The 16,000-nt window shown below is 57.3% G+C and overlaps 1 protein-coding gene across 2 annotated transcripts in view; it reads right to left on the bottom strand.

Moving 5' to 3' along the window:
• CPNE5 (copine 5) overlaps positions 1-16,000 on the bottom strand; it is an 88,654-nt gene continuing 72,654 nt past the window's right edge. For both annotated transcript variants that reach the window (XM_032409919.1, XM_032409920.1), the window contains 9 exons: positions 14,454-14,507; positions 10,950-11,011; positions 7,060-7,106; positions 5,362-5,543; positions 4,378-4,505; positions 4,052-4,154; positions 3,420-3,477; positions 2,894-2,967; positions 1-1,715 (listed from right to left, as the gene is read on the bottom strand). In XM_032409919.1, coding sequence (XP_032265810.1) covers positions 1,497-1,715; positions 2,894-2,967; positions 3,420-3,477; positions 4,052-4,154; positions 4,378-4,505; positions 5,362-5,543; positions 7,060-7,106; positions 10,950-11,011; positions 14,454-14,507 — 927 coding nt within the window. In that variant the 3' untranslated portion in view covers positions 1-1,496. The remainder of the gene's footprint in view (positions 1,716-2,893; positions 2,968-3,419; positions 3,478-4,051; positions 4,155-4,377; positions 4,506-5,361; positions 5,544-7,059; positions 7,107-10,949; positions 11,012-14,453; positions 14,508-16,000) is intronic.

Below are 16,000 nucleotides of genomic sequence, written 5' to 3'. Positions count from 1 at the left end.
TAAAAGAACCAAGTTTACTTCAGTTTAAGGCAAATTCCACACAGAGACTGCCTCAGAGACGGGCACAGGACCAGACAGCGTAGAAACACCACCATCATGCATGACAGGAAGGGAAGTGGTGTGGGGCAGCGGACAGGGAGGGGGCCTGGTGTCCACCCAGGCATGGGATGTGGAGTGGGCTGAGGAGCCCCATGCTGCGGGAGGGGCTGACATGCACGACTTGCTCCCCATGTGGGTAAAGGCTGGGCAGCTCGGTGGGCCCGGGGGTGAGATCACCCTTCTCACCTTCCCCACAGCAGAGGCAGGGGCTCGGGCTCAGACACCAGAGCCCAAGGCTGAAGGACTAGGGTGGACTTGAGGTGACAGGATGGAACAGGGTGACCTTAAGGGCCAAGACGGCCTGGAGTAAGGGGTCACACTGCTGAGGAGTGGGATGGGGGAAGCTGGGCATGGCATGAATGGACTCTCAGGACACCAGAGCTGAAGGTAAACCTGGGACCATCTGGTCAACCCTCTTGCCCTACTTCTGAGTCCCAGAAGGCAGAAGGGCCTTCCTTGGGTTCCCACAGGCAGGGGCTGTATGCAGGGCTTGAACTCAGGCCTGCTATCTCCTATCCCTGTGGGAGAGAGGGGCAGTGTGGGAGTGCTGGGGCTGGACTATTCCTTCCAAGGCCTCCAGGGGGGCAGCAGAGGACCGGGCTCCAAGGGCCCTGGGCCGCAGGAGAAGGGGATGCCTGGAGCCAGGAGTCAACTGTAAGGTGCCTGTGGGCCCACACCAGGGAGAGGCCTGTGGATCTGTGTATCTAAAACCAGTGTCATTCTGGGCCTGAGAGGCACCAGAAAGGACTCTGTGCCTGAAAAGCCCCCATTCCTAGCCCATCATGTGGCCTATGGCCTCCCCACACAGCCTCCCCTTCATGGGTCCACTGGGCACCCGTGGCATGCAAGTGTCCTGGGAGGGGCCCCATGTTCGGGCATCCCTGCAGACCCATCAGCCTCACAGGGTTCACTGGAAATAGGGATGGGGGAGATATGGGGGGCAGGAGGGCCAGGGTCCAGGTGTAGGAGTGGACTGCACAGGAGGAGGGGAGGGCCTAGGGCCCTGGAGGAGAGAGGCCCAGCTCAGGCTTCAGGGCCACAGAGGAGCACATGGGATTGCCCAGGTGGGCTGAGGGGGACCCCAATCCTCCTGATCATTAACCCCTTCCTGGCTGGGCTAGAACCAGGTGTCAGGGGGACATGAAAAGGGCAGGGGCCCGGAACCTCATCTCCACCACCCATACCCTCCAATTCCCCGGGTTTGGGCCCTGAGGCCAGGAAATGAGAGAGGAGTCTTCAGAGGCCCCGTCCCCCGCTGGCCTCCCAGGCACACACAAAAGGCACACACAAAGGCTAGGCATGGCGTATTTTAAGGGGGGCTGGGGACCCCAGCTGTGCTTCCACTGCCCCACCCAGGGAGCCGCCCGCCACAGGCCAGGGGCCTTCAGGAAGAGTGCTCAGATGTGTGTGTGCAGGGGGGAGGCAGGGGGGGTGCGGGCTGGGGACCGTGGGGGTGAGGGCTCTGGGGCCGCAGGCGGGGGGCGCGGGCGGATGCCCTGTGCCTTCATGTAGGACACCAGCTGGTCAGGGATCTCGGCTAGCACATCGCGGGCCAGGCGTGCCATGCTCAGCACATGGTTGCCTGTGCGGTCCACGTAGTCCCTGAAGGGCACAAACTGGCCAGAGGAAAGGTACGGTCAGGCCGGGTCTCTGGCTGGACCCCAGCTTCCCCCAGTCTCCAGCCCCGGGACCCTGTCCCACGCCTCCCCAGCCTCTGCCCTCTCCACTCAGCCCCTCCGCCTGCTGGTGAATACTGAGGGGCTGTTCTCTCATTGGCTCAACAGATACTTACGGATCACCTATCCCATGCCAGGATGCACCCCTGAACAGGAGCCCTTAAGCTCTGAAGTCTTGGCACCAAGCACAGGGACTCAGCCAGCGCTAGGAAAATGCTGGATGAACCCCCTGGCTTCTGGGAAACCGGCCTTCCCATCTCCCCCAACCTCTCTGTCTCCTTTGCTCTGCTTCTCCTCCTCCGTCTCTGGGCCAAAACCTAAAGTCGGGCCCCTCTGGCTTCCTCCCAGGGGGTGACCCTCCCAACCCCTTGAGTGCCTCAGCTCACTCCTGCCTCCAGGCCTTTCCATACATGGGTCCCCCCTCCCAGACTGCCCCTGCTCTGGGGTCTAGCCTCCTAACTTTGGTCTCCAACCTTGGAATGACCCCTCCCCCACTGCCATTGTTTTAACCCAGGGGTTCTGGGGGATGCCAGTCTTCATTTCCAAACTCCTGAACACTGCAGGAGGTTCAGAGACAGGAGTGCTTACTAAGGTGCATTCTGAGACTTGACTGGGCAGGGACGCCCTGAGGACCAAGACCTGTCAGCTCACTACATGTGCCATCCTACATGAGATGTTAAGACACAGATCCAATGAACCAGGCAATGCCCGTTCCTGGAGAGGGTTACGGCAATAAAGACACCTACTCCACCTCCAGGGGGTTTGCCGTCTCTCTGGGAAGGCAGCCCTGCAGAAGACACTGGAAAGTGCAAGTATTGGGGCATAAGTGCTCTGCAGGAGACCATGGAGGCGTGGCGGCTCAGGGAGATCTTGGCAGAGCATTCTGGTCAGGGCAACAACATTGGGTGGGGAGAGTCTCACACATGGTAGGGAGGGGTTCAACCGGGGGGAGAAGTGTTACCCAAGGACTGATTCCTGTTCCCTTCTTTGGTGGCCAGGCCACTCTGGGGCTCCCTCCAAGGCCCCTTTCCAGAGAAGTCTCTAAAAGCGGGTATGAGGTCAGCCTGGCTAGAGGGGCTCTGGCATTTTCCTTGGGGCAGGCAGGATTTGGGCTTCACCTGGACAATGTCCCGCTCTGCCAGCTTCCCCCGTGAGGAGATCCGCACGTCATCACCATCCAGCTCCACCATGGCTGTGTGAGGAGAGGCATTGGGGGTGGGCTGAATTAATGGTGGGCACCTGGGCCTGGCAGGACAGTGGACTTGTCCTCTAATCCCAGGCCAATCCAGGACAGAGACCATCAGACCAGACCCCCACGTTAGAGATGAGGAGACTGAGGCCAGGAGACAGGAGGAGCCCAACATGGGGAGTCTCTGACTTCTAGCCCAGTGCTCCAGCTCCCCCGCCCTCCGCAGGCAACCAGGGTTGGAGGAGGGAGGAGGGACGGGCCTCCTCCCCACAGCCTTGGGATATGGGTATGGGTGCACACCCTGACACACCCTTCCCTGTGCAAACAAATACACCCTTACACCCCACCTGCTCACCCAGATGGTCACACCCACCCATGAGCTCTCACTCTTTGGGGAAGGGTCATTCCCAAGGGCCTGACGCCTCTGGGGAAACATCTGGGGGATGGGGACTTACCGTCGAACTCCGCCTGGCCCACGCCGATGATGATGATGGACATGGGGAGTTTGGCAGCCTGGGAGATCAGGGGTAGGGACAGAAAGGGGTGGGTCAAAAGAAGAAAGAGAAGAAATGGAAGACAGAAGGATGGAGACACACAGAGAGACACAGGAAAGGGGAGAGGGGGAGGGGCACGGACCAAGGGAAACAGCCATGGGGCCCCAGAGAGGAAGAGAGGGTCAGGAGGGGGAAATGGGTCACAGGTATGCTTCTCTGAGACACCCCCATCCCCTCTCTGTCCCTGGGCCTCCATCAAGTGGGACACATTTTATGTGGGCATCCAGAAGTGCGAGCTGGGGCTGGAGCCCGTTATACAGGGAGACCATCCAGTAGGGGGAGCCAAGTTCCTGGGCCTCCCCGACTCTGGGCTCCTACTTCGCCCTGGCCAGGCTGGGCTGGGGTCTGGGGCAGCGGTCCTAGAGATGGGTTAATGAGGGGGCCATAAGCGTCAGGAGGGAGTAGACCACCCAGGGTGGGTACAGAGCTCATCAGTGGGACCCCTACACCCCCTAAACCCCACTGTCCAGGAAGGCTCGTCCCAAGGGCTTCCCTAAAGAAGTGGGAAGGCATGCCCCCCACCCCCAGCTCACATTGACGATAGCCTCCTTGGTCTGCGCCATGTCCGAGATGACCCCGTCCGTGATGATGAGCAGCACCGAGTACTGGGAGCCGTCCTGCACTGCGGCCGCAGTCCTGGGGGAGGGGGCGGGGGCTGCAGTCTGTCTGGCCTGCTCTGCACCCCTCCCCGCCCCACAACACTTTGGGGAGGGGTATCTCTTTAGGGTCAGGGCTCCCTGAAAGGCGAGTCAATGGAAGAGACGCCCCCCCCCCGCCCGCCACTTTCCCGAGAGGACAGGCGTGGACGGGAACGCTGTGTGAGCCACTGGGATGCGCGTGTAGCGGCCCCGGCACTCACCTGGCCACATGGGTGACCACAGGGGCGAAGTTGGTGGGGCCGTAGAGCTGCACGGTGCGCAGGCTGTGGTGGTAGGCTTCCAGGATGCCGTCGATGCCGCAGCAGGAGGGGTTCTCCTGGTTGCCATTCTGGGGGCACCGGGGATAGGGAGGCTGAGCCCAGTAAGGAGGGAGGAGGCGGAGGGAGGGCAGCTGGGGGCTCTGCGGGGGCGGGGGGGGGGGCAGCCAGTGTGGGGAAGGCCAGCGGGCCTGGGATCTCCTCGACTCTTCTCTGGTCTGGGGTAGGGGCAGGGGAGGGAGTCCCCGGGGCAGCTCATGCTCTGGGTGAGCAGGGCCCAAACCCGCTCCTTGCCCCACGCTCTGGACCTGCTCGGACAGGCCCCCGGAAAGGCCTGGCTGCTTCCCTCAGGGAACCTTGAGCAAACCACCACAGCCTCAAATGACTGCCGGGTCGGAGCAGCTCTGGAAGGACTAGCGGTTGATCTGTCCTCCTGTGTCCGGTGCCCAGCATCGTGCCTGGCACGACGGAGCGTCCCCAGCTTGTGGGAGGGAGGGAGAGGAGGTGGCATTTCCGCAGGGCCCCCGTCTCAGCACCAACTCAGGTTGCTCCTGGGGTGACCTGCAGTTGCCTAGTCCCAGCGCACACCCCTTTACCCTTATTTCTGGGGCCTTGGGGTGGAGCGGTAGTTCAACCATGTCTCCACTCCACCTCTCCTGGGTCTTGTCAGGAAAAGGAGGCCAGAGCCCACTGTGGGTGGCATCAGACATGGAGGGGAGGTGCTGGTGAGCAAGGCGGGGAGTGGGCTTCTGGAGGCCCTGATATAAGCTCCCCCCCATAAGCACAGCAGGCAGCCTACCCACCCCGCCCTCAAAGGCAGCACCATCTGTCCCGGGGCGGGGAGGATGGGAAATGCCCCCGACCCTGGGCTTGTCACCACGCCCCGAGCCTGGTCAGCCCTCAGCCCGCACTCCCAGGACCTCCTACCAGCGGGAACTCGTGGGACACCCTTCCATCAGGGGGCAGCTTGGCCCCGAAGCCTAGGGCGGGAAACATCTTGTCACTGTCGTAGTGCTGGATGATCTCCCCGACGGCAGTCAGCGCCAGCGCATAGGCGTTCAGCTGGTAGGGGCTCATGTAGTGCAGGGACGTGGACTGCGACGGGTTCCCTGCGACACGGGACACGGGAACATTTGCTGGTCTCCACACTCCAAGCACCGCAGGCTCAGAATGCAGAAGGGGGTACCCGAGGGCACCCCTAATTTTCTTTATCCTCGATTCCTTTCTTTCTCTCTTGCCACACCTTCAATCCTTCAGTAAATCCTGGTTGCTAAACCTTCAAAATACATGCAGCAGCTCACCTCCTTCTCCCCTCCTCTGTGACAGCCCCCTCCCCTTGTCTGCAGGAAAGCAGCAACCCAGACCATCAGTCGGCTTCCGCCCTTGCGCCTGGAGTCTGGCCAGAGGAGCCTGTGAAAGCTCAGGCAGCTAAGGCCATGCCCCTTCTCTGCTCCAAAGGGTCCCATTTTGCCCGGAACGAGACACACAGTCCTTATGCGGGGGGGGGGGGGTACAGGCCCCACAGGGTCTGGCTTCCAGTGACCTCCCTCCTTGCCTCTTGCCATCCCCTCCCCTCACTCACTCAGGCCTGGCCCCCTTGCCATCCCCACCTCAGGGCCTCCGCAGTGGCATATCCCTCCGCTCTGGGACACTTTACCGCAGAGGTACACATGGCTTGTTCCCTCTACTCAAGTGTCCCCTTCCCGGTGTGGTCTTCCCTGAGCGGCCTCCTGAAAATCACAGCCTCCCCCAATACTCCCTATCCCTCTTGCTGGCTTAAGTGCCCCCCCCCCCCCCGCCGCCGTAGCCCTCGTCACAACTGGCAATTGCCCACATTTTACTTATTGAATCATCAAGGGCATTACGTCACAGACTGCCAACGATAAGATCCTGTCTCTACCTACCAGCTGTACGCTCTTCCATAGCTCCTTACCTCTCAGCCTCAGTTTCTCGTGTGTGGAGTGGGGGTAACAGTCCCACCTCATGGGATTGTTGTGAGGATGGAGCAGGTGGGCTTCTTACAACTCCCCTCCCAGCTCTGAATCTTACCACTCTAGGACGCTGGGGCCCACCGGAGGAGTCCCAAACCGGGGCTGCTCTGACAGGCATGGGAGAGAGCACAGAGCACCGCTAACGGGGGTCTAGACTCCAAGGGAGATGGTGACTTTTCTAACAGTGTAAAATTGGGCACTGGTCGCTCGTGGTGACTCAGGCAGCCCACCCTGGAGAAGGTCAGTGATGGGAACGGAGCTGGGGAAGCCCCGGCAAGGCTGGGAACTGGGGTTCCTGCCCTCAATGAGGACCAAAGAGCTCCCCTCCAGCCTGGGGGTTGGGCTGAGCAGAGGATGTGAGATTTGATCCTGTAAGGAAACATCTTTTCTCCAGCTCTCTCCATGGGCCCAGAGCCCAGATTTGTTAGTGACCACGGTCCAGTCTGGGGATACCTTCACCATCTTGGTTATCCCTTTGGCTCTCAAGCCTAAGTACCTCCTTTTCAGTGAAGATGAGGCTGGAGAATATGGGCGAGCTGGTTCCCAGCTAGAGCCAACTACCACAGTTTTGAAAAGCCCTCCCTTTTCCAGCCCCCAGCCCCACTTCAGCTCCTCTGCCCATCCCCCCACTCACCATTGGAGGCTGTGAAATCGATGGCCACTGTGAAGTTGATCTGGGTCCTGGAAAAGGAAGAGCACCAGGGGAGTTACCTGGACAGGGAAAAATCTGGCCTCCACCCCAGCGCCACAGCTTGCCAGACACGTGGCCTTGGTAAAGTCACTCATCTTCTTCCAGTTCTGGAAAACGGGGATAGTCATGCCAGCCACGGCCTCCCCACAAAGGATTGTTGTGAGCATAAGAGGTAGGCAGTGTGAAAGCTCTCTGAAGGGACTATGTTCTGTGTGGACACATGGTGACAATTACTTATTTCCTCCCCAAACCCTGCCCCTGGGCCCACCTGAGTCCAGTGGAGTAGGGTCTCACTGTGTTTCTTGCTCAAATTCAGTGTCAGAGGCAGGGTTAAGGCTTATTTGACAAAGAAGAGAGCCAAAGACATATTGTGCATTTCTGAGGAAGAACAAAACATCACCCATGATACTGTCTTGCCAAATACTTGAACCTGAATCCAACTGAGCTTTCTGAGCTATCTCCCAGTTGTTTATAGGAAATACAGGGGACAGAGGAACATGTTCAATGAGAGCTGGGGGATGCAGCCAGCAAAAGCCAGTCCGGGGGAACCTGTGAGAAGTCCAGGCCCCCCACAGATCTCGTGCATCAGAATCCCTTGGTGGGGAGCAGGACTGTGTTTTCGCAAGCCCTCACGAGCTTTGGAGGAATCAACAGATGAAAAGAGAATTAAGGGACAAATCGACCAGTCGCAATATATGGATCTTGCCTGGATTCCTGATTCAAATAAGCCAATTAAACAACTTTATAAGACAACTGGGGATATTAGAACACTGACTAGATATTTGGTATCAAGGAACTATTCAATGTTTAGGTGTAATTACAGTATTGTGGTTATATTTTACAAACAGAAAGTCCTTCTATTTTAGAGCTATATCCTGAAGTATTAGGGGGATAAAATATGATGTCTGTGATTTGCTTCAAAACAATTGGATGAAAGAGAGCATGCATGGAACAAGACTGGTCAGGAGTTGGTTAACTGTTAAATCTGGGTGAAGGGTGCTTGAGAGTTCGTTATACCTTCTCTCTACTTCTGCATGTATTTAGAATTTTTCCATAATGAAAAGTTTGGTTTTGAGGATTCAGATCCAGGGTTGAAGCTTTCTGAGGGTTTGCTGCTCTAGTTCTGTGCTAGATAATGACAGACCAAAGCTGACAAGACAGGAGCCCCCGATAAAGTCTAGTCTTGTGGTCCCCATTCTGCAGTGACCAGAGAGTCACTAGGGGGAGCTTGTTTAAAAAGAAGATCCCAGGGCCCCACTCCCAAGGATGCCAGTTCAGTCGGTCTAAGATGGGGCCCCAGAATCTGCTTCTTCAACAGACATTCCCTGCCCTCATCCAGAGATGGATTCTGAGGAGGGGGTTCTGGGATCACACTGTGGGGACACTCTGTTCTGGTGGTTCTGAGTTGGCATGATGTAAGATCAGCCACAGCCCTCTCTCCACCTGACCACAGATGAGCTGCTACTCATGGAACCATTGCCCCTAGGAAGGGTGAAGGACATGGTGAGCAGGAGACCCAAGGCAGGGTCTGCTGGCCAGAGACGGTCCGGCCCACGCTCTTTCCCTTTGTCTGCTGCCTGGGGGCAGAGCATCCAGCGGACTCCAACCTCTGAGGGAGACAGAGAAACAAGATGGCAAGAGCCTGGGTCCCTAACTGACTGTGTGGAGCTTCTCCCCACCCATCCCTGCCACCCCATGGATGAAAAATAAGCCTTTGTTCGTATTAAGCCTTGAGGTCACAGGATTATTTGTTACAGCGGTTGACCTACCCTATTCAACCGCTGTTTGTTGTCATCTCTCACTGGGGAATAGAGAGATCATGTCTTCTCCATAGGGAAAGAGCTCTGCTCCCAGGGCCACCATGGGGAGGGTGGTTCTGGCCTATGGGACCACAACTGAGGGACACCACTGGCCGGGCTCTTCCGAATCAGGGTGAAGGAAGAGGCAAGCCTTACTCCATAACTGGTTTCCCCCTGCTCTGGGTTCTGAAATGACTTGGGGTAGGAAGGGGCTGGAAAGCAGGTTCTTTTGTGGGACAGCTACTCCCGGCAGGCTCGCCCCTCCTGCCTCAGGGCAGAGCAGGGCAGAACGCGGGCTGCTGAGCACCCAGCCCCATCTCTGACCTGGGGCCAGAGCCGAGGTGGCCGTCCGCACTCTCCGGGGCCAGGTGGGCAGGGGAGGGAAGCCAGGGAGGAGAGGATCCCGAGACAAATGCCTCCATCAGCTGCCTGTCTGGACACGCAGGCCTGAGCGAGCTCTCACTCCCTGGAGCCGGCTCCCTCACTCAGGTCTCTGGCGAGGACAAGCAGGTGTGGGGGGCGGGGGGAGGCCACGGTCGGCACCAGCGTGCTACCCTGCCCGGTGCTTGCGGCGCCGGCTCTGCGCAGAAGGCCGGCCTCTGAGGGCTCCTTCTCCGTGAGACATCACAGCACCCAGCCCTTCCACCCGGCTCAGCCTGCCTGCCTCACACCCCACCTGGGAGCTGTGAGGCAGGCAGGGCCCGGATTACTCAGTACTACGGAAGAAATGCCGCACGCGGGGCCCGGAGGAGGCCGGCCACGGGCTGGGCGTGCGGCCACCAGCAAGTTCTGTAAAATGGAGATCATCATCCTCGCCCTGCCCACTATGTTCTGTAAATGAGGGGCGCTGTGCCAAGAGGAAGGATAAATAGGATGCGGATTGTTTGAAAATTAGCAGGTGCTCTAGAATGTAAGTGCGGGGTGCTTCATGAGCTAGGGAACAGGGCAGTTTTGATGGGGGAAGGGAGCAGGGGCAGGGTCTGGAGTGGGCTCAGAGGAGGGGCAGGTAGAGGCAGCGGGGGCCTCCGGGCGACTGCAGGGAGGTGTGTGCTCAGCGGGTAGGAGAGCTTGCAACCTTGAAACCAGTTTCAAGGCAGCAGGGCGTGGTGTCATGGGAGAGTACGTGTGGCTTCCCAGGGCCTGACTTTTCCCTCTGCCCTGGAGAAGCTGGCAGCCAAATGCCCACTTGGCTGGGATGAGCCTTTGGCACCTGCCCTGCCTGTCTTCTTTCCAGACAGGTGTAGTCACTCACCTGCCTGCATCTGTGGGCTCTCGGCTCCCCACACCCTGACCTGGCCCCTGTTCTGGGAGGGGGCATACTAACCTCACCTCGGAGTCAGGTTCTCTTTCCATGAGCTGTTGGCTGGAGCCCACAGGTTCTCCTGCCTGCCTTGCCTGGATGCCAACCCCTCCGGTTCTTTCTGCTCCTTAAGCTCATATTTGACCACCTGTTGGCTGTGGGACCATCTGATGGCTCATCCCCCAGTGCCTCCTGCCCCTTAGAGGTCCCTGATGCCATTGGGCAGGTTAATCACTGTCCCCACCCCCGACAGACCAGGCATCAGCAGCTCAGAGAAGGAAGGGCCATTAGAATTCACTCCAACCTCTGTGTGTAGAGAGAAGGAAACTGATGCTCAGGGAGGGAAAGTGACCTGCCCAAAGTAATCCAGCAAATTCATGGCTAAGAAGCGCCTAGAGCCTGGGCCTCTCATTCCTAGTCCAGAGCTCCTTCCGTCTCCCTAGGCCCTTGGTTCTCTTTGTCACGGAGTCCGTGCCACCTCGGGGTCCCATCCCTGCAAGGGGACCTGACAGGACCCAGGCTGGCCTCCATGGCTCAGGAGGACCCTCTGTAGCCACTCAGGGTCCAGGGGCATGCAGGGCTCTGGGTGAGTTGTCCGAGGCCAGAAACAGGAGTTTGCTCAGGGCTCACAGGCTATGTCCAGGGCCTCAAAGAGGCCAGAGCTGCTCATGCCCATATGTGGGGCCCCTTCCCTCTCCCTGAAGCCAAAGAAACCGGGCTGGATCTCTTCTCACCCTCCTTTGATGTAGTCAAGAAATGTGCACTCGGACTCCACAGCAAAGGAAAGCAGCGTGACCTTGAAAACAAGAGGGAGCTTGGTCAGTACAGAGCTCAGGGCTGCGGGGAGACGGTTTGCTGAAAGCGAGGGAGAACGCAGCACCCGCCAGGTTTGCCTACTCCACTGCATACGGTACCCACAACCCTATGAAGCACAGCTATTATCCCATTTTCTAGTCAAGGAAACTGAGGTTCAAAGAGGTGATGCAATGTGCCCAAGGACACTGCCGGGACCTGGCCGAGTGAGAAGCGAACTCGGGTCTGACTCCAGAGCCTGCCTTTTTGACCTTGATCCCCACCTGCATCCTGGCAGGGCCCAGTCGCTGTTCCTGGAGCACCGGGGCTCAAACCCAGAGCACAAGTTTCCCCTAAGTGGATACGAGCATGGAGTGTGGAAGGCGAGGGGGTCTTCCCGACACAGGCCTACCAACACGCCATGCTGACAAGCTCCCTGTCCCGCTAACGATCCATCCTAAAACATGCCCCTTTGGTCTGCGCTTAGATCTTCAACCTCGCTGTCCCAACTCACCCCTCGGATGTCTCTTGATCTCTACCTTCTCAGACCCAAGACCCCCATCAGCAGCCTGTTCCTGCCCGGGAGGTAACTGACCTGCGGCCCCCTCTCCAGAGCAGACGCCTTTTGACCTCTGCCCCGTGACGGCTTTGGCATTGACTCTGCCTAGACAGGCAGCTACCTGGCGGCTCATTACAATAATGATTTAGGATCGCGGAGACAAGTAAGTGAAAGCCCGGCTGCCAAAACCAATTAAATGAGGCAAGGTTGGGGCAGGGGAACTTCTACCTGTGTCAGAGAACTCTACCCTAGAATTTGGGGAACCCCCTACTGGTGCAGGTTCTGCTAGCTTTACCAACTCTCTGGGTAGGCCAGGGAGGGCCTCTGCTTGACGTCAGCCCAAATAACAGGAGGGTCTGTGGGTGCGGTGCTGGGCCCTGGAGACCCTACCTGCTGCGGTTAGGGTGTTAGGCGCCTGGATGGACAAAGCGTCCTTTCACTAGGAGTGGACTAGGGCAGTGGCCTCTACCCTGACCGATGACCGCCAGACTCCCTGGGGAGCTCTGAAAACCTCTTGCAGCCTGGGTGAGGACCCCAAACCAGTTACATCAGTTTTGGGGGTAGGCCTCTGGCCTTGGATCTTTTTTTAGCTCCTCACATGAGTCTAACCTGCAGTTGGGGTTGGAACCCCACTCCCCACCTACCACCCCCCCAAGGCCTTGGGATGAAGTACTTCCCTAACTTGCCTGACCATATGGATTCAGCCAGGGCCTTGCTGCTCAAAGTGTGGCCCCTGGACCAGCAGCAGCAGCATCACCCCGATGCTGGTTAGAAATGCAGACATGCGGATTCTTGGCATTTTAACAAGATCCCCAGAAGATTCTGCACATAGTAAGTAAGGTATGAGAAGCACTAAACACAGCTGCCTGGGCCCCAGCCTGGGCCTCCTAAAATGGAACCCCAGGGAGCTGGACTGGGTATATGCATTTTAATAAACATCCTGGGTGGTGCAGTCGGTTAAGTGTCCGACTCTTGATTTCAGCTCAGGTCATGATCTCTGGGTCATGAGATCAAGCCCCGTGTCGGGCTCCACGCTCTGCGAGGAGTCTGTCTGAGAGTCTCTCTCTCCCTCTCCCTCTCCCTCTGCCCATCCCGCTCACGTGAGAGAGCTCTCTCTCTCAAATAAATAAATCTAAAAAAAAAAAAAAAAGCATCCTGGGCCCTGACTGATTTCTTATGGTGAAGACTGACCCGAGACAAATCATCAAATCATGTCCCCTCTCTGGGCCTGTTTCCTTATCTCTAAGAATACTGAAGGAGCTCAGTGGTTTCCAACTTTTTTTTTAAGCTGTACATCCGAGCTTTCTCAGCTGGGCAAGCTGCTGCCTCCCCTAGGGGCAGGGGAACGGGTGGGAAAGTTTCGGGGGTCTGCCAGTGACTGCGGCACCATGGTAGCCAGGGCTCAGGCCGGGGGTGCTAAGCACCCCGCAATGCACAGGAAAGTCCCGGGACATGAAGAATGATCCTGTCCAAAATGCTGACAACATTCCCACTGAGAGACACCGCGGCTTTGGAGGAAGCAAATATTACTCCAAGCCTGACTGGGAAGCTGTTACAATTCGTCTCCTTTGAATGAGCAGAGTACTTCGCAGTTTACTGGAAGGCCTCTCGAGCTCTCTGTCACAGCCAGCCAGTGCAGTAAGCAGGGTAGGGATGATTTATTAGCCCCATTTTACAGATGGAGAAAATAAGGTTCCTCAGAGGAATCCCAGAGCTCCCTGACTAGGACCTCTTCTAGGTCTGGAGTTGCAGTTTGCTTAAATCTAACGACTAAGTGTGGCTGCATTAGCTGACGGGGCTACGGACCTCTACAGTAGGGAGGGACAGGAAGGGTACAACGCTGAATATATTTGCAGGGCAAAGATGCTGGCTTGTTCGAGAAATGCACTGTGGGCTCCACCTCAGGGCCTTTGCACATGTTGATCCCTACAGCTAGAATTCTCTTCCCCCAATATCCTCAATACTTGCTCCCTTACCTTCTTCGAATCTCTGCTCAAACATCACCTTCTCGGAGAAGAGCTTTTCCTTGCCTACTTAATATAAAATAGTAGTTTTGTCTCTGGCATTCCCTAACCCTTTACCTTCTTATACTTTTTTTCCCACAGCAAACATAACCACCTGACAAATACAGGTACGTGTATGCACATATATTTGTTTTCTGTCTCCCCCACTAAAATATAAGTACCAGGAAGGCAGAGATTTGGGTCTGTCTTGTTCCCAGCTTATCCCTCGTGCCTAGAACATGGTAGCACTCAGGAAAGGTTTGCTGTATAAATGCATGAATGTCCTGAAGATCAGCCCCCCAGAAGCCACGGGGCTCGTGTAATCCTAGGATCATCGCGGCAAACAGGGGCATCGCCCGCTGCCAGCTCTCAGTTTAACTGTAGTGCTGACTGCCATCTCTAGCTCTGTAACCTTGGTTGTGCCTCTCTGGCTCTGTGACCTTGGGTGAGTCACTTCCCTGCTGGCAGCCTTGGTTTTCCTCTTTTATGACGAGGGGATGATAATGTCTGCCTCTCAAGGAAACAACCTGTGAAAAGCACCTCAGGGGGGAGTTCCCCAGAGTTAAGGGCCCAATGCACACTATTCCTCTTCCTCTCCCTTTCTGCAGGAAGTCCCCACGGGAGTTTCTCTCTGGGATTTCTCATTCTGTATCACAGCGCCTGTGGTGTGGCCCGTCTCCCGTCTACTGTCTACACTGGCCACCCCCCACCCCCCGGGGCTGTTGCTCCATCCGCCCCACCCGTCTCCACCCCCAACTCTCCAGGTCTGGTTCCCACACCGCACACGAGCCCACACAGGCACACACACACGACTCCTGGCGGGGGACCTAGCTCAGGCCTCAGGATGTTTACACCTGGCTGCAGAGAGGGGCGTGGCTACTCACGGTGCCGGAATTCACGTATTTCTTTTTCTTCATTTTCTTTTTCGGGTTTACCACCTGCAGGAGAAAAAAAGGTACCAGGTGAGAAGCATTTCTAAGCAGTCAGGGGTGGGCTCCTAGAGCTTCTAACGACCCGTGGGTATGGCTCCAGCCCTAGCAAGCAGAATGTGGGGTGTGAAGTCTGGGGGTCCAGGGGAGGAGGGTCCGGGAGGTTTTGTGAGAGACTGGCATTTAGATTTATGCAAGCGGGCTTCCTGATTAGACCCGGTTCCACGACCAAACACACCAGGAATAATATTTATTTAACCTTCTTCCCCACTGCTCCCCCAAACACGCCCTCCACCCAACGCAGCCAAAGGACGCTCCATGTCGCAAAGGGGCCCTGTCTGTGCCTGCCCTTGTATGTCGGCTCAGGCGGCTTCCCTCACCCGAATGCCTTCCCCTCCACCCCCCACCAATTCCCATCCTCCCTGCTCCTCCTTGGAGATCCAGCCCTAGGGCTGCCCTGGGGCCTTTGGGGCTCCCCTTTCCACCTCCCCCAACTACAGTCTAGTTAGAACTTCCTTAACTGTTCCTCATGTGAAAGCTTTCGTTCCAAACCAGACCTGTCATCGGAGAATATATCACAGGCCTATTTAGCAGATGCTAAAAAGTCACTTGTGGGTGGGCTTAACTCAGTGGTCTCAACTGCCCGCGCCCCCCCCCCCGATATTCGGCCATGTTTGGAGACACTTTGGTTGTCATGACTGGGGGAGAAGACAGAGGCCAGGGACGCTGCTGAACATCAGGCCATGCACTGGGCAGCACCCCCCACCCCCACAAAGAATCGTCGAGTCCAAGATGTGGGTAGCGTGGAGACTGAGAAGCCAGGGGGCCCAGTGAGGGGGAGCACCTTCCCCATGAGCCCTCCAGGGGGCTTTCACATGGGCTGCATCTGCACTGGCCAGAAGCCTCACCGCTCTTCTGTTTCCACGGGGGAAGGTCAGGCCCGACCTTGCCCTCATCCCCCATCAAAGGAAGCAAGCGGGTTGATTTCCACACCCGCTCTGTCCTCTCCACGTGTCTGGTGAACTCATGGCCCTTCCCTCCCCCCACCCCCTGTTCTTTTGCTCGCCGGGATGGCCAGGTTTGTCTTCAGCAGAGGCCTCTTCTGTCTGAACGAGTGTTGATACCCATTCCTGGAGATCAGGAAACTAAGGCCCAGGGACAGAAGTGATTTGCCCAAGGTCACGAGGTGCTCTGGGTAGTGACAAAATTAGAAACCAGGTTCCTGCCCCGAGGTCAGTGCTGCCTACCTGGGTGTCACCTTGGTAACAAATACAAACACATTCCTTCACAAATATTTATGGGGTGGGAGTGGGAGACATCAGTTCCTCTCTTCTAGACTCTTCACTCCAGTTGGAGAAAGATTTGTCCTCAGGAGACAGAGGACAAGAGGCACCAAAAAAGGGGAGCCAGAAACGTGAAAGGAGTTGGAGGAAGGAAGGACCATTCCTGGCCGAGCATGAGCGAAGGCCCCCCAGGACAGGTGGGCTGAGGGCAGGTGCTGA

Source organism: Phoca vitulina, unplaced genomic scaffold (assembly GCF_004348235.1).
Source record: "Phoca vitulina isolate PV1807 unplaced genomic scaffold, GSC_HSeal_1.0 scaffold11, whole genome shotgun sequence".
Classification (NCBI taxonomy): domain Eukaryota; kingdom Metazoa; phylum Chordata; class Mammalia; order Carnivora; family Phocidae; genus Phoca; species Phoca vitulina.
This window is presented reverse-complemented; position numbering and strand designations above follow the sequence as displayed.